A 25,999-nucleotide genomic window follows, 5' to 3' on the forward strand; every position below is an offset into this window, starting at 1 on the left:
GCCACAGTTGTTCGTGAGGATGCTGCAAGTCTTAAGTGTGAAAAATCATCATGTCACTTTTTTCAGTGCGTTGTAACTTTGAAAGGTCACTAAATAAACTTGTAAGTCGAGGACTATCTGTACTACACATAAAAGAGCCTACAATGCCTTTAAACCGAAATCAATTTTAGCCTGTGTGTCAGTCTCCCCTTAGAAGTGCTAGCAGGTATTGCATTCAGTGGAATTTAGGCTTTGCAACGTTCGCACCAAATCAGAAAACTTATTTTTTTTTATCTATATCCCGTCTTTCATTCTGAGTCTTTATTTTGCATCCTCCCATTGTGATCCTCTGTATACATTTTCTCCCATGCTTCTAGTCCTGAATGCGCTTATTATTTGCTGTCGACTCAACAAACACGAACACCCGATAAGATGGAAGCAGTACTCTACGCCCTAACCCCACCCCCCACCTTTACAAACATGGCGGCTTCGGTTCTACAGTATTAAACTAACATCCGCCCGGCAGAAAGATGGTTGATCTGCCTCCTTCTATGTCGAAGCGTAATGGTCGTTCGCGCGTAATCACGTCGCCCTCTTAAGAAGATCCTGTGAGTCAACAATGAGGCGGCAGTTCGTGATTGGTAGAGGTGCGACCACGTGAAGCAACTGGGACTTTGTTGGCGGAAATAGCTGGGTGAATAATAGCTAAGTGGGAGGTGAGTATCTCTGAACCCTGCAGCGCAAAGTAGGAACTCAGACGAGTTTTCGCATATTATTCATGGTTTTCCTTCCAACTTTCCTTTTTAAAATCCTCCAGAGAAGGCCTTTTGCTGTTAAGAAAAAGAAAATTGTGTTAATCTATTGCAGATTATCTAAAGATGCCTCTATAGATTCCGATATACCTCCAATCCGTTATTTGATTCTGGGGTTGGAGAATTATAATACTTCGATATAATCCTTAATTTCCTACAGGGTTGCTTCTTTGTTATGTTACAATCGGCAGCCACTCTGGAGATGGGGACTTCCAGTTTAACCACAACGAAAGCTTTTGAAGTGCAAATTTTTTATCTCCTGCAAAATCTTAAAGGAAAAGGAATCATGCCAAGAAAAAGGATGGTTCCTACATAAAACTGCAACGATTGCATTATATTGTGGTTAGCTAGAAATTAGTTTATTTGGTTGGCTTGGTGAGGTACATGAGTTTAATTGTTTTTTGAATAAACAACACATTCTTTCAAGAGCTTTTAAGTGACTTCAATCATTTCAACGTTAAGCACAGGTCACTTAATTAGAGGAAAACAAAGCTTAGTATTTCCCGTTCCTTTGTTTAAAAGGCAAAAAGTATTGTAAAAAGCACCTGACAGAATAATTAAATTTTTACACTGATAATACCACTTTTCAAAATTTAGGAACGTGTGCATTTGCTACATTAAACAAGAGTTAGATAATTTATATCATCTTGAGGAAATTTATAAGAACTTTCTTTTTGAAAAGCAACTGGTTCTGAAAGAGCTTTAGCCTTAATTTGAAAAAAAAAAAAGATTTTGCATAATGGTACAGAGTACCACTAAATTCAATAGTAAGGAAATATAGCTATCCTGATGTGGAAAGTTTTCTGTTTGTTCCATGGTAATCCTTTTAACATGAAGAGCAATTTTCTGAGTTACCATAATAAAAGCATGGATATAATTCAAAAACATGGAAATAAAGACAAATGGAAATATTTGTGATGTCAAAAATGCTTTATCATAATGTTCCTTAAATGCTTTCTCTTGTTCCATTGTGATGCAATAATAATCTTCCCCTAGAAAGATGCAAGATTGATTAATAAAGAAACAACAAATGCTACTCTAAAAATTCCTAGCTTTCAAAGACTGCTGTTTTTTTAAATATTGTTGAATTAGATTTCACTTCTCCTTTTCCCATGTATATTTTTATAGAGTGAATAGAAGACTGCTATATTTTTTCTTGGTCTTGTGAAAGTAAAGCCATAAAAATAAAGAAGTCTGAATAAAAAATAGGCACATTTGTTTTTGTCATTGATTTGTATACTCAAAGCAAATCTGTAGTATGAATCCTTGACATAGAATCATTAAAAAAGCATACAAGTCCAGCATAGAATATGTTATGTTGTACATTGCAAATAAATATACAGTGCTGAATTTGTTCAAATATACTAGAGATTGTATATGGCTTCCCAATTTTTGCATGCCAAGGAAATGTAATTATATATAAATCAACATTATTTGCCATTTTTTCTTACAAAAATATTTATGAAAATTAATAGAAGTAGAACATAATTATACAAATAGAAACTACTGCAACCTAATCTATCTGACATTATTTCAGATAGAATATAATCTGTAGAATGTTTTTGGTTCAAAATTTATTTTAAGAAAGGACTCAAATTATGTCTCTTAAATAGTAGAATCTACCGTATACTTTCTACCTTTCCTTAATGAAGAACTGTGCCATGCCACAAAATGCACTGATAAAAATCATTGCACTGGAGAGTTAATTTTGTGGAAAGCTGCCTGCATGGAAGTGAGAAAGGAAGACCTTCACCAGTTGAATGGCAGAATGATTCTGTAGTGTATAATGCAAGTAGAACAGACATGTTTTCTATGAACTAAATCCTCCAAAGCTAAAACAGCCCTCAAATCTCAGTACTGATGTTTTCATCGCAACTAGCCAGTGCAATAAATCACTTGTAACTGGAAAATATTAAATCTATCCAATGTAGTTTGAATTACGGATTACTTACATTGTATTCAATATTTTCCATTTTAAAATCAATCTATTAACCCTGTCTTAATAGGAGTTTGCCTTTGGAACCAAACTCTTAAATCTGTAACACATGCATAGGTATTAAGTAAAGTTTTCTTTTCAAGTAAATTCTATTCAGTGTAGACTTGTAATGTGGAAATAGAGTTACAAGCCAAAGTATCGTGTTCATTTAAGAAGACTAGTGATAAAAGACCATTTTTCAGCCTATTGATTTCTGGTCCTCTTGTTTTGGCTATTTAGTTGCTTCAACATTAGATGGATTTCATAGTAGATATTTCTAACCAGAGTCTGCTTGTTTGTTTGCCTATTTATTTTATCTGTTTACTTTTTGTAAATAACTCAAGGTGATGAACACACACAGTACTCCTTTTTCTCCTATTTTCCCCACAACAACAACCCTGTGAGTTGAGTTGGGCTAAGAGAGAGTGACTGGCCCAAAGTCACTCAGCTGGCTTTCTTGCCTATGGTAGGATTAGAACTCACAGTTTCCTGGCTTCTAGCCTGGTGACTTAACCACTAAACCAGGCTGGCTCCCCAATCCAGTGAACATAAGTAGTGGGCTCCAGACAAGTAAGGTTGATCCATTTCCCATCATTACACACTGCAGTAACTGATGGAGAGAGAATAAGGAAATGGTTATACTAGATCAGAGTTAGTGAATGTCCATGATATTGTAGGAGTAAAGATTTTTTTCTTTGTTACCAGAGTATTGAAACAAGATTGTTTAGGATATATTTTTGAGGCATGCAGTTCTTTGGACGACTTGTCCATACTCTGAACAATGTCACCAACTTGTTCACAAACCCTTACCGAGTAAAGGAGGTATCTCTGACAGAATATACTTCTCGGAACATGGTTAAACAAGACGATAGGATAATCCTGTATGAAAACAGTTCAGCTCGATCCTGGGACTGTCTGCTTATTAATCCTCAGAATCAAAGTTCTGCCTTACGGTAAGTAACAGTTTTTTATTTTTTTTAAAAAATATTTTACCTGAGAAGTATGGAAGTTCTCAAGTCCTCTGAACAATGATGTGAATGATGGCTTGGAAGGCATGTAAAGGAACAGAAATATGCTTGCTTCCTGTTTCTGGTTGCTGTAAGTGAGTGAGGGAATTGGCTTTGTCTGCAGCTGGCGCAGAAACAAAAAGAACTGGATTTGTTCTTACCTGTTTGATAAAAGGTGGTTTGTTCTTTGCAAACTTACAAAGAAATTAATATGTGCTTCACACTACTAGTTTCTTAGTGAGGTATTACATAAATTTGCAGCCCAATAACTTTGGGATTATGTATATAGAAAACTTTTTTTTCTATCCTTTAGTAGGGCTATATGTTGTGAAAGAATAAAAAAAGAAAACATTTAAACTTCTGTTGGCATGTAATTTTCTCTTTATATTTGTGAATGATTGTTCAGCTTCCCTGTATTCTTTATGCTTATAATCATCTCTTTGTAATAAAGTCTATATGAAAAAGATTGTGAGGTGCCCCGATTTCTGTTCTCTCAAATTTCAAGATTTGGGGTGATTTTCTTCTTGTTTTGTAGCAGATGCATTGACTTCCAGTTTATTAAAACCATAGAAAGGTTATAAAATGTTATAAAAGTTCTAAAACCATTTCCTTTGTAGGCTTTTTCAAGTTGACAGTGAACCAAGTGCACGTGAATATTTTGATCTGTACGCAAAGCAGTTGCGTCCCTTCTATGAGAGCTATCGTGATCCTTTGCCTCTGGAAACTGTGCAACAGCTGACGGACTGTTTGCGAAGCCACCCCAGCTGGTCAATAGCACACATAGCTGTAGAGTCTGGACTTTTGGGAAGCTTCCGACACAATCTCATTCTAAGGTATGATGTGGAATGGATCTTTTGTACCTCATTGATTGACATGGGCACAACCCCACCAAGCATCACCTGTGGCGTAATCAAATCTGAGCTGGAGAGATCAGGAGAGATCTTGGTTTATAACATGGTGATAATGTCAATGAGCACACAACTACAGGTAGTCCTCAACTTATAACCACAATTGAGCCCAACATTTCTGTTGCTAAGTGAGGCATTGGTGAATTTTGTCCCATTTTATGACCTTTCTTGCCACAATTGTTAAGTGAATTGCTGAAGTTGTTAAGTTAGTAACATGGCTGTTAAGTAAATCTGGCTTCCGCATTGACTTGGCTTGTTAGAAGGTTGCAAAAGGGGATCCCATGAGCCCAGAACATTGCAACCATCATAAATATGAATCAGTTGCTAATGTCTGAATTTTGATCGTGTAACCATGGAGATGCTGCAGGGGATGTAAGTATGAAAAAGTGTCATAAGTCACTTTTTTCAGGGCCATTGTAACTTTGAACAGTCACTAAACGTACCTGTATGTTTAGTGACTACCTGTACTGGGAAAACAAAAGATATTCATGTTGGAATCATTGGTAAGGGAACTGAAAATAAAACAGCCAATATATAAATCTGCAAAAAAACAAAACAAAACCCTAAAATATAAGTAGTTAGAGTAGCTCCTCTCCAAGAAAAAGCCACAGAGTTTGAATTTTTTTTCCTCCTTAAGCAAAGATAGGTCAGCAGAGTCCTCACAGAATTCTATAAAACTATGCTTGGAGAAAGAAATATTTTTCTCCCTCCCTTTTAACCTTAAAACTCAGGCTCATTCATTAAGTTAAATATATGGAGATTCAAGCCTAATCAAAAGTATTATGAATTGACTTAATAATTATAATTAAAATATGGAATTTGCTGCTACGAGTTGTACTGATGGCCACCAATTCAGGTGGTTTTAACAAGGGAGGGGACAGGCAAGAATGGGCTTTCGGTGATTACAGTAGTAGGTTTGATGGCTGTTTACTATCTTCATAACCATGGACAGCGTGGTTACCTTCAGTGCCAACTGCTAAGAAGCAATGGTGGAAAAGGCTTCCAACCTCCTCCTGCGCATGTCTCTTAACTTAGTGAATGAATATGCTTAGGCAGCATGTGACAGAGAATGCTGGACTGGATGGACTATTGACTTGACCTAGTAGGTCCCTTGTTTTTCTTTGGCTCAGTCTATTGTATGAACCAGTTGGCTGTGCTTTTAATAAAGAGTAGTTTAGCATGAAGTGTGAACCCAGTTGTTTCAGATAGACTTTAAAGATCTTTTTTTTTTCTTTAATGAAATAAGCTAGCCCACAAAACATAGCAAACTAGTTATGTGTTTGAATCCATAACCTAATACTTTATACTGGTTTATTAAAACAGTACCTTATACTATTATCAGAAGACAAATCTGAATTATTATAGAACACAATAGAATTAAGATCTAAAAATTGCTGAGAGAAATCGCAAATTTCCAATTTTTGACCTATTGCAGATTATTCAGAAGCTTACTGCTAAATAACAATGTGTCTTCCACTTATGTGTGGTTCAAGGTATTTCAGCAACAAAGATCTAGACTCTTGTGTTTTAGCTCTTAAATAAAAAGGCTGTAATTTTTAAAGGATTTTTCTAACTTACTGAAAATTGTAGTGGAAACAAAATACTTTACAAATGTATAACAAGTAATTTTGCAATGTGGCCTGAATCACAATAAATAGAAGAGCCAGCAGAATTGAAAAAAATCAGATAATGCCGCAACTTTTGAAAAAAAAAATCTGTTGGGTAGGCCAGCTTGTACATAAGACTGCATACCTAGCATTACTCTATCTTTGTTTTAGCTGCATAAATAGCAACAGTTCTGACAATGAATGCACCCCACTTCACTTAGCCTGCCAAAAAGGTGATTTTGAATGTCTGAAGGAGCTGATGGAGGAGTGCCATGCCCGTGTTGACCTGACAGACAAAAATGGAGAAACTGTCTTTCACTATGCTGTTCGAGGGAGCAACCCAAAGATTATAGAGGTGAGGCTTTAAGGAGTCTCCCACTTGTAATAAAGTCTCTTTGTCTCTTAACTCTTCCTAGGAGTACAGGAGAAGCAGAAGTTTGCATCCATGCATCTATCTATATATGCATTCTCTAGATATGGGCACATATATGCACTCTTTAGAGAAAATGTTTAATGCTTCCCTCATGTATCTAACGTATCCTTCTGTCCATCAATTTCCTTCTCCCCCAAATTCCCACAATGGTTTTGAGGGCCTCTTTGCAGAAATAATGTGTCAATTTGAACACTGAAGAAAAGTAAGTAGCAACTGTTTGGATGATGATAGGAATTTGATTATTTGCAGATTATTTTCTTTTTGGATATAACATGAACATTTAGGTCTTTGATATGGTTGAAAAAACACAGTTCATTTGAAGCTAAAGTGGTTAAAACCAGGTATTAAATATATTTGAACCAAAGTTGTCCATCAATATTTGCAACTACCAAAAAATCTTTCCAAGTCACAGGGCAGAATAAATGAAAATGAAAATTATTTTCAAAATTAATTTATTTACAGATGAAGAACTAATAATACTTTTATAATCATATAAGACTTTAAGAGACCTTCTACCCTATTTTTGATGGATAATAGAATACACAGTAAAAAATATTTAGCATTAAAGTGGAAATCTGAAAAATGAAGTATTAACATAAACCTTGAAGGAGAAATCAGTCTACCATTTGATAATTACAAATGTTCTTAGAATAGCAATCATCTGTATCATTTTGAATTATTCAATGAAGGGATTTATAACATACATATAGATTAATGAGCAAAAATAAAACATGGAAAGGATAATAATGCTCTACATACCTAAGAAGAATATACCACCAGACTGTTTCAAGAACTGTAAACACAGAAGTATATCCTACTGTAAAGAATGCACATTAGTTGATTCATTTCTCTTCTTAAAAATTGGCAACATCCATATCTAAATAAATTCTCTTTTATATACATATCAAGAGGTTTGAAATGAGTCTGAGAAATGCTAAAGCATTTCCTTATATAAAAATAAAATATTGACTGGGAAACTGGGGAGAACACATCTTGAAGGAGGAATTGAAAGTCACAAGTGAACTTGTTTCATTGTTCAGCTCCTAGGCAAGAAAGCAACTGTTGCTTTGGACCATCTGAATGATGAGGGGCAGAGTCCATTGCACCTGGCCTGCCAGTTGGGCAAAGAAGATGCAGTCTACTCTCTTCTTAAGGTTCATGCCAAGTGCAATAACTTGGGCGCATTGGGTTATCCCATCCACACTGCTATGAAGCATTCTCAGAAAAGGTAACTTTGCCTAGCTTTGTTGAGACCAGAATATAAGGAATTCTGTAAATAGAAAATCCTATATGTTAACCAACTGTACTGAATGCACTTGTTCCCCTTTATTTTATGGTCAAACCAGGTATATCTGTATTCAAGTAACGTAACTCATCTATGTGATATTCCTTCCAGATCATGCGTACCTCGATATTTTTTGAGGCTGATCTTAATTAGATTCCCCAATATGGACTGTATATTGAGAAGAATGATTATTTCAAATATCATTTATACTTATTCATCATCTACCTGGCTGGTCACTCATTGGACAGCCACTTAAATATGAGACACCAGTGTACTGCAACTGCCAAAAAAGCCAATGCAGTCCCAAGTTGCATCAACAGAAGGATAGTATCAAGATCACATGAAGTCTTAGTACTGCCTTATACTGCACTGATAAGACCACACTTGGAATACTGTGTCCAGTTTTGGTGAGCACGTTACAAAAAAGATGTTGAGACTCTAGAAAGATTGCAGAGAAGCGCTACAAAGATTATTAGGAGACTGGAGGATAAAACATACAATGAATGGTTGCTGAAGCTGGGCATGTCTAGTCTAACGAAGGGAAGGACTAAGGATGACTTGATAATCTTCCAGTATTTGCTGCCACAAAAAGGAGGGGAATCAACCTAATCTCCAAAGTTCCTGAGGGCAGACAAGAAGTAACGGATGGAAACTTACAGAAGACAGTTCCAACTTAGAACTAAGGGGAAATTTCCTGACAGTGAGAACAATTAATCAGTGGAATGGCTTCCCTCCAGAAGTTGTGGATGATCCATCACTGGGTTTTTTAAAAAAAGTGATTGGATAGCCAGTTGTCCAAAATGGTACAGGGCAGCAGCCTCCAATCTTTTGGGCACCAGGGACTGGTTCCATGGACAGAGGTTTCTGCCACTTGCATTCTGCAGATGGGGCTTTACTTGTTTGCATGGCCCGGTTTCTGGCATACCATGCTGCTGCGGCCCAATGCCAGTCCACAGACTGAGGTTTGGGGACCCCAGGTATAGGACCTCTTGTTTGAGCAGGTTGTTGTCTAAGGTCTCTTCCAACCCTGTTATACTGTTACCTTCAGTTTCCATCAACTAAGACCTTAGAAAAGAAATGCCATGCTAAAAACAAGGAACAGAGGGCCACTGCACACTTTACTCCGTGGGTCCTGATGAAAGAAAAATTATTTCTCTTTCCCACTCAATATGAAATGGAAGTAAAATGTTTGACTGTTTTCCCTCTCCAGCTTCAAATCCATGTCTTTATTTGCTGCTGAGAGCATTTCTCCCAACCCCTGAGTGATTCATTGAAAGCCTCAAAACCATCCGACCACCTTTTCTGTTGAAATATCTGGTAGGCCAACTGAAATCCCAAAGGCAAGATGCAGGCTGAGATAAGAGTTACAAATGGGGAAATGAGCTGTCTACAAAGTCAGCAGAGGGACACCCTCGCCTAGAAAAGAGATTTTCTCCGGTTTCAAAGATATGAAAAATCCAAAGCTCTTCAATCAAACCTAAGTCATGCATGCTTCCAAACATGATTTCAAACTGGGAAAGGTTCTTTATTTATTTGATTGTTGATCGCTTACAAGATAATAGGTATAAGAATAAACATGAGTATGAATACAGGAAATAGGTATGAGTAAATTGAGACAATAGGACATAGATGGTAGGCATGATTGTGCACTTATGCACGCCCCTTACAGATCTCTTAGGAGTGGGGTGAGGTCAATAGTGGTTAGTTTGAGGTTAAAGGAGTGGGGGTTAGAGGATGTAACAACAGAGTCAGGTAGTGCATTCCAGGCATTGACCACTCTGTTGCTGAAGTCGTATTTTCTGCAATCAAGTTTGGAGTGGTTTACATTGACTTTGGATCTGTTGTGTGCTCTTGTATTGTTGCAGTTGCAGTTGAAGTAGTCATTGACTGGTAGGACATTGTAGCAGATAATTTTGTGTACTACGCTTAGTGGTACCCAAAATTCTTGCATGGAAGTTTCCTCAAAGTACGCATCTTTCACTCCCACCAAACTGGCAGTAATTTGCTTGTCTGAATTAAAAGTGGTGCTTTGTAGAATGCTGATCTCATACCCACTTTTGTGCTGAATGTGGCTACAAGATGGCAGAACACACAAGAGTGCTGGGAGTATCCCTTCACAATTAAGTAAGTGGGGAAATTCCATGATTGTTCTAAAAGACTGCTGTATAACATACCAGCTTGAACAGGGGTGGGGTGGGGGGAGGAGAGAGGCGTGCCAAAACCAGAAATCACTTTTAAAGCTGCTGCCTGCACCAGTAACCATGATTAAACCAGAGCCCCCAAAACAAGCCCAAAAACGCTAGATTCTGAAGCCGTGGAGCCCTAATAATGCTGGCAGACTCCTGCTAACTGATCCGGAGCCTTCCTCTCCTTCTCCAGAGAAGTGAAGCTCTTTCCATCGAGCCCTATTAACCACACTGGTGGAGCTCTTGAACTGAATCACTTGGAGCCAGCGGAGTGCAAACAACGTACCTTCATTTAAATCCCTCACACACCTGATAGAAGTATCTTCCACGCCAGACAATGTGTTTCCATTAATATCCCCCATACAGTTTCCCCGGAGCCACATCGGACAGCTGGCAGGGAGAAACGAGGGAGGAGAAAGCCCTGAGGCTCTTAGGAGCTGAAAGTCACCCTGGACAGGTGTATTTGTAAACAGCAATGGATCATGCCCAGTATTTCCTAGCCGAACCACAGACAACTACAATGATCTAATACTTATTGATTTTACAGAAGACAATGTTGAAAAAGCACTACGCAATCTAAAACCATCTCTATCTGTTGGACCGGATGGAATATGTGCCTACTTCTTTAAAAAGCTATCCACTGCCATAGCCGAACCTCTAAGCATAATCTTTGAAAAATCTTTCAGGACCAGCTCCTTGCCTAACCTATGGTCACAAGCCACGGTCATCCCCATCTTCAAAAAGGGAGACCCCAGCCTATTTGAAAATTACAGACCAATCTCTTTATGCTGCGTCACCTGTAAAGTCATGGAATCAATTATTAACCAATCCATTATCCTCCACTTAGAGACAAACAACCTACTCTCTAATAAACAATTTGGTTTCAGGAAAAAGCTATCCTGTAATCTGCAACTCTTACACTGCAAACACATATGGACTACACAACTCGATCAGGGCAAAGCAATAGATGCAATCTACATAGACTTCTGTAAAGCCTTTGATTCAGTGGTACACGGCAAACTACTCCTAAAGCTAAAATCTTATGGTATCTCTGGACAACTGCATAACTGGATAGAAGCATTCCTGTCGAACAGACAACAAATGGTCAAAATTGGGAGTGTCCTATCAAATTCTGTACCTGTCAATAGTGGTGTCCCCCAAGGCAATGTTCTAGGACCAACTCTCTTCATACTCTACATAAATGACCTCTGTGATCATATTAAGAGCAACTGCGTTCTTTTCGCTGATGATGTAAAGCTGTTCAGTACCACAGACAATACTGCTACCCTTCAAAAAAGATCTTGACTATGTATCAGAATGGTCAAACAAATGGCAACTTCAAATCTCAACAAATAAATGCTCTGTCTTATATATTGGCAAAAAAATCAGAAAATAAAATACAAGCTGAATAGTCAAGATCTTGTTGATGATCCAAGCTCTGTAAAGGACCTTGGAATACTCATCTCTAATGATCAAAGTGCTAGAGCCCACTGTAACTACATAGCCTAAAAGGCATTAAGAGTTGTTAACCTAATCCTACGTAGCTTTTTCTCTGGTAATATCACACTACTAACTAAAGCATACAAAACATTTGCTAGACCAATACTCGAATACAGCTCATCAATCTGGAACCCACATTACATATCGGATATTAATACAGTTGAGAAAGTCCAGAAATATTTCACAAGAAGAGTTCTCCACTCCTCTACTCGTAAAATACCTTATGCCACCAGACTTGAAATTCTAGACCTAGAAAACCTTGAATTACACCATCTTCGGTCCGATCTTAAGTATGGTATATAAAATCATACATTGCAATGTCCTACCTGTTAATGAATACTTCAGCTTCAACCATAACAACACAAGAGCACACAATAGATACAAACTCAAGGTTAACCGCACCAAACTTGATTGCAGGAAATACGACTTCAGCAACAAAGTGGTCAATGTCTGGAATATTCTACCTGACTCTGTGGTTTCTCCCCAAACCCCAAAAACTTTAACCTTAGACCAGGGGTGGGCAACTATGGCCCTTTTATGAATTATGGACTTCAACTCCCAGAATTCCTGAGCAAGCCATGCTAGCTCAGGAATTTTGGGAGTTGAAGTCCACAAGTTATAAAGGGGCCATAGTTGCCCACCTCTGCCTTAGACTGTCTACTATTGACCTCACCCCTTTCCTAAGAGGTCTGTAGGGGGCGTGCATAAGTGCACCAAGGTGCCTACCGTCCCTGTCCTATTGTTTCTTTTATTTTTCTTACATGTATCCATTTCATGTATTCATAACTGTGTTTATACTTATACTTATTATCTTGTAAGCAATTGACAAATCAAATAAATAAAAATAAAATAAATAATTCTGTTATCTATAGTCCCATCAGTTGGGTTACAGGAGTATGTGTATGTTAGTGGGAAGAATTGCCTCCATAGAAAGCATACTGAAATATACCTCCGGTCCAAAGGTTTTAATAAAACTCTTGTAAGATGCTCAGTGGACTCCAGCAGATTGTGGCAGAAGGCGAAGGCTGGCAAAAGCCGGGAAGTTCCACAGTCAAGATAACCGTGCAGCAGACAGTATAAGAAAGGCAGGAAGGGCAAGAGGGGACACATGAGTGAACACGAGTGATAATGCAATGAAATCTGAGGATAGAATAATTCAAAGGTATTTCAAAGTTGCTTAATTATATTTTGAAATTGGCTTTCTGCATTCCCAATAGGAATCTTAAGGCTTATAACATACATACTTTATGTGCTTGCTGTTGGACCACTGAAAAATGATTCCATTCTTAGTGAAAATGCAAATATTTATAAAGCTGACTAGGGCATCTGTATGGGATCTTTTGTTTATTTCTCCTTCCTTTTTCTTCCAGATGTGCAGAAATCCTACTTGATAAAGAAATCAACCAGATTCAGTTTCTGGACCCACGATATGGTGCTACACCCCTTCATTGGGCCAGAAATGCAGAGGTGAAAATGTACAATATCATTAGAGATGATAAATCATTTATTTTTAATTTTGTTTTTACTACCCAGGAGCCTTATTCTCCTGGGAATAATTCTTTTCCCCAATCCATTGCTAACATTTCATTGTCTATGAACCAAGACAAAAAGGCATAGAATTCATTAAAGGTATGTCTTTGGTGCCATAATTCAAAAGGGTAGTATTAGAATTCTGGTTAAAAAAACAAAATTAAAACCCCTAGTTAATTTAGTTATTGAAGGTATAAGAGCAGTGTCTTTGGTTCTTGTTGTCAGAAAATGGCAAAAATAAAGGTTGGGCCTCTCTCAGAATATTTTAAAAAGCTGCTGTTATGGTCAGCTCTGTTTTTCATTTTTACACACTAAACCCTAGAAAACAAAGTATGAGAGAAAAGGTTATTGGAACCTTCAAGAAGAATTGTATTTTGTAGATTGACTGAAATACATTTTGAGGTGCTTTCTTGTTACGTAAATAAGTCTAGATCAGAGGTTTCCAAACTTGCCAACTTTAAGACTTGTGGACTTCAACTCCCAGAATTCTCCAGCCAGTCTAGATAGTAGTTGTCTTGTTCAAATGTTGATATGTGACTGCAGAGGAGCAGCTGCAGCAGCCATAACTTTGGGGACCAGGTACAACTACCATTTGTTTAGTGCAGTCATAACTGAATGGTTGCTGAATGAATGGTCATAACTTGAGGACTATCTGTAAAGGAGAATGGTTTCGTAACTAAAATAAAATTGTTTTTAAAGAGCTGCAAATATTTAAATCATGAAAAATAATCATAGAAGAAGCTCTTGGAAGAAAAGGGCACATGCTGCAATTCCTATTTGTGGTTTCTCCCTCTCTGACTCTAGATGACTCGGATGCTTATTGAGTATGGCTGTGAAGTGAATGCCCTCAGTGCATCAGGGGAATCAGCCCTTCATATCGCTGTGCGGCGTGGGCGTTTTGATTGCACAATGGTGTTGTTGACGCATGGAGCTATGCCAAACACTAAAGAGAAGAATGGCAACACACCACTTCATCTGGCCATGCAGGTGGGCCTTTCATCATTTGGATGTTTTTCTAGCAGATGAGAGAGGTGCTTTCTTTCTAAAATGCACAGAGCAGAGGGTGGACACAAGGTACTTCTGCAAGACCTTTGACTCTTTTGCAGCAAGCAACCTAAATTTTTCACTAAAGTTTTCTAGCAACAGAACTAACAATGTGTCCTCCTTGGCTTTAACAAAGGAAGCTTGCTTTGCATGTGTGAAAGAAAAAGTAAATTACATTCTCATAACTTAAAACCTATCTTTGGTTTCAAGCTTCTTTAAACCTGTCTGTATGTCTTTTATACCAATTTCCAGTCGGCAGAGTTCAGTGTTTTTGTAAAAAAGAAGATAGAGCCAACAAATATAAGCTATGCTCATCTTTGCAGTGAGCATACTTTCCAATTTTATTATATATATCACCCGTCACTTGATCCAATACGTTTTTATATTTATTTATCTCATCACCACCACCATTCTAATCTAGATAAACCAGCTATTCTACCAAAAGAAGGTTGGAGATCCTGATCTGATAAGCCAACTGGCAGTTTGTATTGTGAAAAATCTATACCTAGGCCTCTCCACTTTATTGGGCTTCTGGAGATCCATAAAGATCTCGTTATTCAAGAGGGCTTTTGAGGAGGTGGAAGTTTAGCCTACCCTCGAGGAATGGCATTGCCATGTGATGTTGATCAGAATGATGCAGTGTTTTTAACCCAAGGTTTGATATTCTTTAAGCAGCTTTAGTTCTACAGAAAACCTAGTGGCATAGATACACAAAACAGACGGTAAAATGGGTGGGTATTCCAAAATAGACTAGATAGATGGAGAGAACTAGGACAATAAGTTTCCATTAACAACTTCCTTTCTTCCCAATAGCAAGACCACATAGAAATGATCAAGGCCCTTATTGTGTTTGGAGCAGATGTGGATATCCCCAATGATTTAGGGGAGACACCTGGATTGGTGGCAGCCAGAACAAGCAAAGGTAGGAAGAACTTTTGAATAGAAGCAGGATGGTGGGAGGGTTGATCTTGGTCTACCCAGCTGGGTTCTGTTTACACTGTGAACAGAATCCATGTGTACTTAAGCCCTGGATCTTGAGGTTTAGGGCGTAAATCAGTACTTCCCAGTGAAGGTCTGCTATGGAATAGAAATTTAGAATCAGATAAATAACCAACAATGGAGGGGAGCATTAAGAATTAGGCCCTAGAGCTACCTCATTAAAATTTCTCTCCATTGCTCTTGACAAGCATGTTCACTTTCAGATACAAGCTCTTCCCGGGTACAAGAAATAAGTTGGCTCAGAGCTTTCAATAGTGACTGTTTTTTTTATTTGTTTTAATAATTTTCTGTTTAATGCATGTGATTCCTGCCTCACTTATGCAAGGTGCCAACCGGAAGGTTCTTTTAGATCTGCTGAAAATTATAGGGATTGAGCGCTTCCTTCCACCTGGCATATCTACCTCATCAACATCCACTTCCGCCCTCCCAGAAAGATCATCAGCCCCACGGAGTTCTGGCTTAGGTAACCTACTACCTAGCTCTGCGCCTTTCTTCTTTTCACTCTCTTGGACCACTTTCACATCTGAAGATTTCCAAGATGGGGTTGCGCTTAGAATAAGAAATCTTATGTTAAAATGAATGCCAGTGTACACATCCATATTGCTACTCTAATCAGTTCTGTTGGTTACAGATTTCCAATACTGTGTGGATGTGCTAGAAAAGTGATCATTGCATCGGAGCAATCAGGACAACCAGTCTTGTGACTTTCTACCACGTTCTATTGTAATTTACCCTATTATAATCCCAATGACTTTTCCTTCATATTCTTACAGCTATAATAATATAATATTTTAAAAGAGACAGATTAATAAGTAGCTCTTAAATTAGCAGATAAGCTTGCTATATTCACTGTAGACAGGGCTCTTATAAGCATTGCATACAGGGAAGTGAGTTAACAGGCATGATTTACTGTCACTGATTATGGTGACTCTGGACAGATATGCCTATCCCATCATTTCCTTCTGAGCAATGCCTTGAGAAATAGAAACCTCAGATTCTATTGAATCTGGATACCACAGTGACTGAAGAAATACATCTTAAACTCTCAGTTTTAACCCGTGCCTGCGCTGTCCAGAAAATGAGAAATTTTATGTTATGTTCATTGCTCTGTGTTTTTCTAGACTACCAAGACATCATCCATGTTTCAGCAGCTCTTGGCAACTTGCTGAAGACACCAGATGTGGTGGACTCTGCCCCTGAGAAGAGGAGAAAGTAAGCAAGTAGGGTCGGTGAGAGTGACATAGGTGCTTTAGATGTCCTTGCGTGGGGAAGATGTAGTAAAGATGCATTAAATTCCTGGAAAGAAAGGCTTCCTTGCCTACTGTTTCTCTTTTCTGTGGCTCAGTTGTACTCTTAGGAACAATTACTTTGGTACATTAGATGTATTATATAATGCATATAAACATTTAACTATCTCCCTGAGTCATCTGAATGTGAAGAACAAGGCGAGTTACTTCTGGGGCTGACACTTCCCTTGTTTTCTCTGTTCCCCTTCTCTAGCCAGGACCGCCTCCTGAGTCTGGACGGTGGGGGTGTCCGGGGCATTGTACTCATCCAGTTTCTCATCGCTATAGAGAAAGCTGCAGGGCGTCCCGTCAAAGAGCTCTTTGACTGGGTGGCGGGGACTAGTACAGGGGGAATTCTGGCCCTGGCTATTATACATGGTAAGAAGTGATGTGAATAGCAAGTAATCCCATGTGGAAATGACTCAGTGTGGGATGGGAATGGTCACTGAATTGGGAAGAAAATGGTGGTGGTGGTGGGGTTGCTCTTTAAAACCTGAATTGGGTTCCCGATTTCTTGTCAAACTGCCACATTATATAGCTCGTTGTGCCCAAATCATTCACATTGCTGTGTTGGCTTTGCCATTTTTATTTTTATTTTTTGCTACATCTGTAAATCGGTAAGCTCATAAGCTCAGTTCCTTTCTAGTTAATTTTTATTTCTAATCTTTAAGCAATAAACATGCATTCAGTCTAGAAGAGGGCTATAAAAAGCTTTTTTATTGATTAGGTGAAAGAACTAAGGGTTCCTGATCCAGAAATGGAGATTCAGTTTAATGCTTCCATTGCTGGAGATAGGTAGAAGACAACCCTAGTTTATATTGTATCACCCCCATTACTGTAGGTAATGTCTCATCCAGATATATTTTGTATCTGCCCGTCAAACAATTCTTCAATTGTTCTTTACCACTATTCATCAGAAGCTGCCATATTTTATCATGTAATCATTAGTCCTCATGGTCTATATCAGGAGTGTCAAACTCAAAACCTGCAGGCCAGATCTGGCCCATAGGATACTTGGATCTGGCTTGTGGGGCTACCCTGAAAACAATGAAGGACTGGCCCTTTGCCAGCAAAAATGGGCTTCCAAGCTCCATTTCTGGCTGCAGCGATCTCCTGCAACCCTCTGCCAGCAAAAGGAGAGCCCGTTTTTGCTGGCAGAGCACTCAGGCTGCCACAGGCGCCCCCGACATGAGTGACATCAAGCTGGCCACACTCACCCCTGCCCCATGAGGTCAAATACAACCCCGATGCGACCCTCAAAGAAATAGAGTTTGACACCCTGGTCTATATTTAAAATGACCACGTGTTTTTCTAGTTTTTCAGCCAGTCTCTCTTTGAGAACAGATAGCAAGAGATTGAATGAGGGATCCATTGCATCCAAAGCATGCAGTATATGGATCCTTTACACAGAATGGCTCATCTACATTGCATTCTTGTATCTGACGTAGTCTTATGTATTCTTTCCCGCTATTGAACTTCTGTTACACATTTGGTGATTTCACTCATTGCACAAAACATGGATTTCCATACTTTCATCAAGATGTTTAGATAACTTCCTGCCTGTTTCTATCAGCTGGATTGGAACCAAAGGTGTTCTCCAGGAAACCGTCAATCAATCCATCAGTTTATTACAGTCTTAGACCACAGACCAGAACAAATAAAAACGCTCAGTAAATGTACAATTAAAAATTCTAGTATAAAACAATAAACAACAACTAAAACCTATAATAAAATCCAGTCTGCCAATTATACATGGTCTAACTATACTAAGATTACAATCCATAAACGGTGTGGCCCATTCTCTGGGAAACCAATAACGCTGCTGTTCTTCTTAGGGAAGCCCATGGACTACATGCGCTGTGTGTACTTCCGCATGAAAGATGAGGTCTTTCGAGGGTCACGGCCCTATGAATCGGAGCCTCTTGAGAATTTCCTGAAAAAGGAGTTTGGAGAACATACCAAAATGACAGATATCAAGAGTCCCAAGTAAGCCAAAATAAAAACCATTAGGGTGGCTTCCTGAACCCTCTATTCTCCCTTAATTAACTCTGCTGGTCATTAATATACCTTCCCTTATTCAAAGTAGTTTTGGCATCTCATCAGTACCTAAATAGTAAATTGCCTAGCAAAGTTATAATACCACTTTATGACCCATAGAAGAATGATAACACACACTAAGCTGTCCTGGTCAGGGGAATGATCCATTTTTCTTACTTCTTTCTAGTAAAAGTATTTTTCATTAAAAAAACAGTTTTTTCATCAAGGATTACCTGATCTCCTTTAACTAGCAGTTTGAGTCATTTACTTTCTGTCTGGAGAGCATAAAGTATTGGTACTGCGCTGTGGTCTATGCCTTACAATCAAGTTGAAATTTTGTCTTGTTCAACCTTTTGCAGAGTCATGTTGACAGCAACATTATGTGACCGACAGCCTGCTGAACTCCATTTGTTCAGGAATTACAATCCGCCAGAAGGAAGAAACAAATCCCGTTTCAGAATGATGGGCTCATTTCAACCAATGACCAAGCCGGAAGGTAAATACAGGTAGTTCTTGACTTAGGTCCACAATTGAGCTCAAAATTTCTTTTGTCCTGCTTATCAGAAGGTTGCAAAAGGTGATGATGTAACCCTGGGACACTGCAATCATCATAAATATGAATCAGTTGTCAAGCATCCGAATTTTGATCACGTGACTATAGCTGCGAAGATCATAAGTGTGAAAAATAGTCATAAGTCACTCTTTAATGCTGTTGTAACTTTGAACAGTCACTAAATGAACTGTTGTAAGTTGAGGATTATCTCTACCTATTCCCACAGACCAGGGATATAAGTTGCAGTGGGAGGCGGGAGTGGTGGGAGGACCGTGTAAGGAATACATAACTCTGCCTCATTCACCCCCTTGTGGAGAATTGGATGAAACAAAATAATCATACACTTGTTCTGACCCAAACCTGGTTCCAAGGAAGCAAACATGAGACAGCACAACCTTATAATGTTTCTTAATGAATCCCGTTCCTTTACGGGTAAAAAGCTGCTTCAAACCAATTAGCTCCGATAAGAAAGAGCCTTGTCAAGGTTTTGCAAGGCTGCCAAGAACACCAGATAAAATTACTAAGCAATAACTCTAACACAAAGAGTCTCCATACACCAACTCAGATATTCCTAACATCTACCAGGCTCAAATGTAAAACTTCTTTGCCTTCTGCAAAGAACTGCGGTTTCTCAGCTGGCTTTTATCACCTCAGGGAGGGGCCACTACCTTGCAACCTTACGCCCGAGTCACCCATGCTGCTGCAGCTGCTCTTTCCTTCGAGCATCCCAGCACACGTGTGGGCTCCTCATGGACCTCTTCATCGCTGCTACCAGCCTCCACAATCTCCAAAGGCAGCATTATATTTTTTCTTCTTCAGAATTAAAGTGTAATCAAAATAATGTAAGGAGATCTTCTTTTGGCTTCCCTACTACCTCCAAATTTTTCCTTGATTTGAATTTTCTTGTGTTTATTTCCATTTCCCTGAAAGGCAGATAGCCCGATAGTCTTGCTTTGTAGTGTATTATAATATTGATATACATTCTTGCTGATAAGTCACTGCTTTTTGTTTGCTCCTTATAGATCAACTGGTATGGCAGGCTGCCCGTTCCAGTGGAGCTGCTCCAACATATTTTCGACCTGTAGGGCGGTTTCTGGATGGAGGGCTGCTAGCCAACAACCCCACTTTGGATGCCATAACCGAGATCAATGAATATAATAAGTCTTTAATCCAGAAAGTATGGCTTTATTCTGCAAGAATACTCATTAAAGACACATTCTAATCTGCACATGCAATTTTCTAAAATGTCTTAAGGTTGAACCATTTATCCCTCCACAGAGATAGTATTTTTTTCTTTAAAAAAAAACAGATTTTGAAGGAATTCAGAACCTAATGAATGTCCCTGGGTGACTAAAACGTGAAATGTTTCAGTTGGTTTTGTTTAGCTGTGGGGCAAGAAGAGCATAAAGGAGCACTGCTGGAAATTAGGTGTTTTGCTACCAATTTGGCAATGTAATTTGTGGGTGCTCAAATTCATTAATGGGATCTAAAAGTATCTGGCAAACAACATAATCAATAAACATTTTCATCAAAGCCCCCCAGAGCAAGCTGCATCAGCCAATTTCTAACAGAAGGCACATCATATAGCCGGCACTTTAGTTTCACTGCTCTCTTTTTTGTTGTTATTTATCTTTTGTTTTAAACTTTGATTCAAGTAAAGAAAGATGGTAATTAGGCAAAAGGAAAAAATAAGTATGCAAAATTAAAAGCCTGCAGGTCAATTTCTGGCAAAACATTATGGAGAGAGTGACATGTTCTAATTGGAAACATAATCAAGTACCAGCGTACCTCTTGTATTTTGCTCTGATAGAACTTTTGCATGAAAACAAACAATTCCTAAGAATATATGTTCCTAAGCTTCTTAGGGCTTTTTCCACATTGTAAGAAAAGTTATGTGCTTTGATTTGTGATACATGGCATGAAACTTTGATTGTGGTACTTTGGAGCAGCTGGAGTTTCAAAAATGTCTGCAAAACTAGCCAGAGCATTTTGCATTAAGCTGTTCAGCTAAACTAATTAAAGCAAACTGACTAAACTAAAGATTGCCAAAAGCAAGAATTTACCCCCAAAATGGACTAGCAAGTACCATCATATGATACAGGGAAAGAAAAGGTTTCCTGAAAGTTTAGTGGGATTTGCACCATAACTTTTCTTTTCATAATGCCAAGGCAACGCAAGTATCAAACCCTGATTTGTAACTAAATAAGCTTTCAAGCTTTGTGTAAATTTATGTCAGAATAAATGTGTAAGACATCAAGGACTTAAAGAGCTACCAATCAGTTTTGTGAACAAATTTAAAACAACTTGCTTGCTAAATCTCCATACCTCTTCGAAGAATGGAAAAAAGTAAACCAGAATAATATTCCAAAAACCTATTTCATGTGGACTGTGAACATGCTTCTTTTGTGCTAAATTCAAGCAACATATATGAAGATGTTGGTAAGACTCCTATCCCCTTCATCCTTGAAAGCATGAAGTCCTTGCTTAATTTTCTTCCCATCTCTCCAGGGGCAAGGTGACAAAGTGAAGAAGTTGGGACTTGTCGTCTCTCTTGGAACTGGCAGAGCACCAAAAGTGCCTGTGAGCTCTGTGGATGTCTTTCGTCCCTCTAACCCATGGGAACTGGCCAAGACTGTCTATGGGGCTAAAGAACTAGGCAAGCTGGTGGTGGACTGTGTGAGTATGAGATAGAAAGTAGGCATCATGATACCTGATCCAAGGTGAAGATTTCTGCATTTGGCGTATAAAAGGAATGTTTTGGATAGTTTAGAATATAGCAATTCAAAAGCCCAATAAAGGTGAAGAAAATACTTTCCCCAGGGAGATACTAGCAAATGTTGAGGGAAATGAGATGCTTATCTAAGTTTCTTTCATACGTATGCTTCAATATTTTTGCCTAATCCACTCTTGCCCATATCTTACTGTTGTTTAAAATTAACATTGCTGCTTTCTGAGCTACTTCTTTGCTTCTGTGATTAGATGTACTGAGGAGATTATTTGCAGCCCGGGTTTGAAATGAAGGGTCCTTGGTGCTCTCTGGGCTTGGTTGTTTTCTTGCAGATGTTTCATCACCCAAAGTAGGCAACATCATCAGTGCTAGTAAGGAGTGGGATTTGCTCTCATTTTATATTCTAGTGGCTTGCCCTGTCAATGTTGGTAGGAGTGGTTTTAGAGGTTCTTTCTTTGGCCTATTTATTGTTAGCTTGTTTGACAGTTCCTTGATGAGGGTATTACTTACTTCTTGATTGATGATCTGGTATTAATCTTGGTGTTAATCTTCAATCATCTGGGTGTTAGCTGCTGGTGGGAGGTGTTTTAGTCTTTTTAGTTTGATTTATGTACTGTGTCTTACAGAAGTGACCATTTTTATCAAGAACCAAATACTCTCCTTTATTATGTATAATTTTTCCCCCTTTTCATTTCTTTTTTATCTTATTTAGTAGGGAAATCTTTTTTACTTCAAGACTGCTATAAATTTTTTTATTTCTCCAACTTTCTCAGACTCCAGTAATCAAGTAGCCAAACTCCAGTAATCAGGTAGCCAATCTTTAGTGTCACATTCAATCTACTGTTCAACATCCCCACCTATCCACAATAACAAACTGTGCCTCCTTTGTCATACTGGATTTTCCTGGGCATTTTCAAAATTAAGACTATTTATATTCTACTTGAATCCAATATGCAAATAAGTCCAGGTATAGAACTAGATGGTTAGTAGTTTTCACTTGCAGGAATTGGTAAAAAGTTAAGGGCAAAATATCACCTTACTTTTATTCTAGCTTCCCCCTACACAAATGCATATATGATAGCATATTTTCAAGCAACTTTAATATGACTTTCAGCTACTTGATTCTTTCTTATAAAGCTATAAAGGACACGAGCAAATCCCAAATGCCAATAATGTACTGTCATCCGTTTAGCCCACTGGTAACACAGAATAACTATTAACAGTTGCTTTGTTACTCAAAAAGAGGTCTTAAAATTTGGTCTCATTCTCAGAAAAACTCTGCATTGTTATGTTCCATGTTTATGTCGTCCTTAAAATTAAATAATCTAATGTGTGCTTGTCCACATTAATAACCTTCTTATTTATTTTTCTTTTGAGGTTTTCTTAATTTGTACTGGAAATTTGTTCTGTAGAAAAACTGGCATGCCTTGAATAACGTTAAATTCATTTGTTTTATTTTTGCAGTGCACAGATCCAGATGGACCATGTGTTGACCGTGCAGCCGCCTGGTGCGAGATGATAGATGCCCATTATTTCAGGTATAAGCCATGGCTACTAGAATACTGTGTCAGAGAAATCAGAGCTTGAACTTGTGAATGTGATTTCAGAATATGAACTTATATAGTAAACAAGGATCACCATACAGGGGCTCTATCAGTCACTTTACTTGAGAGCAAAGCGGATTTATAGCTGAAGATTATTATGTGTTTTGGCAGCTTTTGTTGGCAGAGTTGAGCAAGCTCTAAATCTCAATATGTTGCTGAGTTTCCAGCATCGTTGGTCATGTTTGCGGTGGCTGCTGAGTTTAGCAACATTTCAAGGTCACAAGTTTGCCATCCTGATAAATAGTCATTTTCTAGGTTACTTTCTGCTTTTCAGGTATTTTATATAAGAGGCCCTCACAACATTATAATGGGGTGGGATTCAGCAGAGAAGTAGGGAAATATTAACCAATTACCCAATGTCTGAGCTACAGACAGAATGTTTTAATATGAAGCCAGATTAGTTTTATCTAAGAAGACAGGACTGTAACACAGGATGATGCAAGAACAGGAAACAAAGCTTAGATGAGGCAATGGCTCAGTCCTTGCTGTAGAGAACTTTTGTAGACTCAAAAGTAGGGAAGAGCTCAAAGATTTATATGGAAGATGAAAACCGTAGAGATAGTCCTTGACTTATGTCCTTGACTTTATGTCCAAACAACTGTTTAAAGTTACAACGGTGCTGGAAAATGTGACTTATGATAGGTCCATATGCTTACAACCACCGCAATGTTCCCATGGTCATGTAATAAACATTCACGTGCTTGGCAACCAACATGTATTTACAACAGTTGCAGCATCCTGGAGATCACATGATGGCCATTTGTGATCTTCCAACAAGCAAAATTAATGAGGGAAACTGGATTTTCACAATAGTTATGTGATTCACTTAACAACCACAGCAAAAAGTTGTCAAACTGGGTGCAACATACCTAATGGCTGCATCAATGATGCAAAATAAGGCAAAATAAAATTGTAGTCCACACAATGTGCACTATTTGTGTTGGCTTTTTTCTGTCACCAGGTTCTATCAGCAATATTTAGAAAACATTTGTGGGCTGGGCTTTTGGAAACTAAAAGTGAAGGTCCTAGGATGCTCCTGTTGCACCACATTGCTCCCCTTGCATTTTGTTTTCTCTGTTGTGCTCTCCTCTGTTGAACACTTCTTTGCCCTACATTCATATCTTCAGTTGCAGCCTATGCACAAAACTGCTGTTGTTGTTAACATCTTCATGATGCCCACAGATTCAATCCCTCTTTGGAGACAGACATCATGCTGGATGAAGTGAGCAATACAATCCTGGTAAACATGCTCTGGGACACTCAGATCTACATTTATCAACACTGGGATAAATTTGAGCAGCTGGTAGAGCAACTCCTAATCAAATAGAGCTTTTGTGAGGATTTTTGGTACAAATAATGCCTGCCTTGAGCTGCAGCTTGGATTATCAGTGAGAAGTAGCAGTTTCTGCTGGCCAGTGGCTTGCCCCTTATCTTCGTACCAGAAAAATCAAGTGGAAGAATGTGAGGATTGCTTCTATCAAAACATCCATCAGCTGTTCTAGGTCCTGTGACTGCCTCCCTCCCCACCTCAATGTGCTGCTATACCAATAACCTTCAGGGTTTAAGTCATTTCACTTTGCTTATTGATCAGAGATTATTCCTAAGTGGAATCTAAGACTGGTTGTGTGCTGTGAACTAATTACTTATATCTTTGTATCTAAGAGGACTTGTACATGAGGACTTGAACAACTGAAATTGCTCTTTTCTCCTTGTTTACAAGTCATTTCTCGAGTTTCTTCTTATATGTGGAAGGAGATTTTTTTTCCACATGAGAAAACCTACCATTCCCTTTCAACATTATTGGTACTAGGCAAACTCCTTTGCTCATTCTAGAGCAGGGGTCTCCAGCCTTGGCAACTTTAAGCCTGGTGGACTTCAACTGAAGTTGAAGTCCACCAGGCTTAAAGTTGCTAAGGTTGGAGACCCCTGTTCTTGACCAAAGCCCTTCCTAAATGCTTGCTTCCTTACTTCAGACTCCTTTTCTCTGAGTCCTCTCACCCACTTTGCTATGAGTGGCACAAAAGAGTCCTGGAAGAATGGAGGATAGTACTTTCTTTCAGGAGGTAGCCTTGGACAATAGTTCTTCAAATAGTGCCCAAACAAAGACATTTCTGAATAAGGGTGAAAAATGTAGGAATGGGCACACATCAAATAAGGAGACCATTGATTGACCAAGTCAGTAGACGGGCCCATGGTTTTATGTTTGGTTTTTCTGCTTTCTCATACTATCTTCCTTACTTCATTAATTTTTCTACTCATGAATGCTGTATTTGCTGTTTGGTTTAAACAAAAAATATGAGGTGTACTGATGTTTAACAAAAACATACTATTTTTCTAAGTTTTAACTGACTTAATAGGATGCACTGGAATTGTTGAAAAACTGATAAAGTGAAACTAACAGGAAATACTCCACTCTCCCATTATTTTCATAAGCTATTTCAAATTCCGATGAAAATTATGTTGATGTTAAAAAGTCCCTTTCCCCCCCAAAAGTGAGCATTAAATAAAGACCACTATTTTCTGAAA

The 25,999-nt window shown here is 38.4% G+C and overlaps 1 protein-coding gene and 1 long non-coding RNA gene across 5 annotated transcripts; one reads left to right on the forward strand and one right to left on the reverse strand.

The window, feature by feature from the left end:
• Positions 1 to 282: 282 nt before the first annotated feature.
• On the reverse strand, positions 283 to 3,919 carry LOC113433530 (uncharacterized). Its single transcript, XR_015743882.1, has 2 exons — positions 3,760 to 3,919; positions 283 to 809 (listed from the first exon to the last, which is right to left on the reverse strand). It is a non-coding gene; the product is annotated as an uncharacterized LOC113433530 (long non-coding RNA).
• PLA2G6 (phospholipase A2 group VI) lies at positions 578 to 25,999 on the forward strand. Of its 4 annotated transcripts, none has more exons than XM_026696142.2 (17): positions 578 to 695; positions 3,472 to 3,719; positions 4,391 to 4,606; positions 6,460 to 6,643; positions 7,762 to 7,949; positions 13,063 to 13,159; positions 14,027 to 14,209; positions 15,080 to 15,188; positions 15,591 to 15,728; positions 16,387 to 16,477; positions 16,766 to 16,929; positions 18,387 to 18,537; positions 18,948 to 19,084; positions 20,164 to 20,318; positions 21,650 to 21,817; positions 23,334 to 23,407; positions 24,656 to 25,999. In XM_026696142.2, the coding sequence occupies exons 2-17, from the start codon at positions 3,511 to 3,513 to the stop codon at positions 24,798 to 24,800; spliced, it is 2,409 nt and encodes an 802-aa protein (XP_026551927.1). In that variant the 5' UTR covers positions 578 to 695; positions 3,472 to 3,510; the 3' UTR covers positions 24,801 to 25,999. The 4 variants fall into 4 exon arrangements, with proteins under 4 accessions (XP_026551927.1, XP_087790929.1, XP_087790927.1 ...); XM_087934801.1 differs by lacking the exon at positions 578 to 695 and adding an exon at positions 3,183 to 3,232; XM_087934802.1 differs by lacking the exon at positions 578 to 695 and adding an exon at positions 3,317 to 3,336.

The sequence above is a fragment of the Pseudonaja textilis genome, chromosome 5 (genome assembly GCF_049901715.1).
Source record: "Pseudonaja textilis isolate UNSWEBS1 chromosome 5, rPseTex1.2, whole genome shotgun sequence".
NCBI classification, from domain to species: domain Eukaryota; kingdom Metazoa; phylum Chordata; class Lepidosauria; order Squamata; family Elapidae; genus Pseudonaja; species Pseudonaja textilis.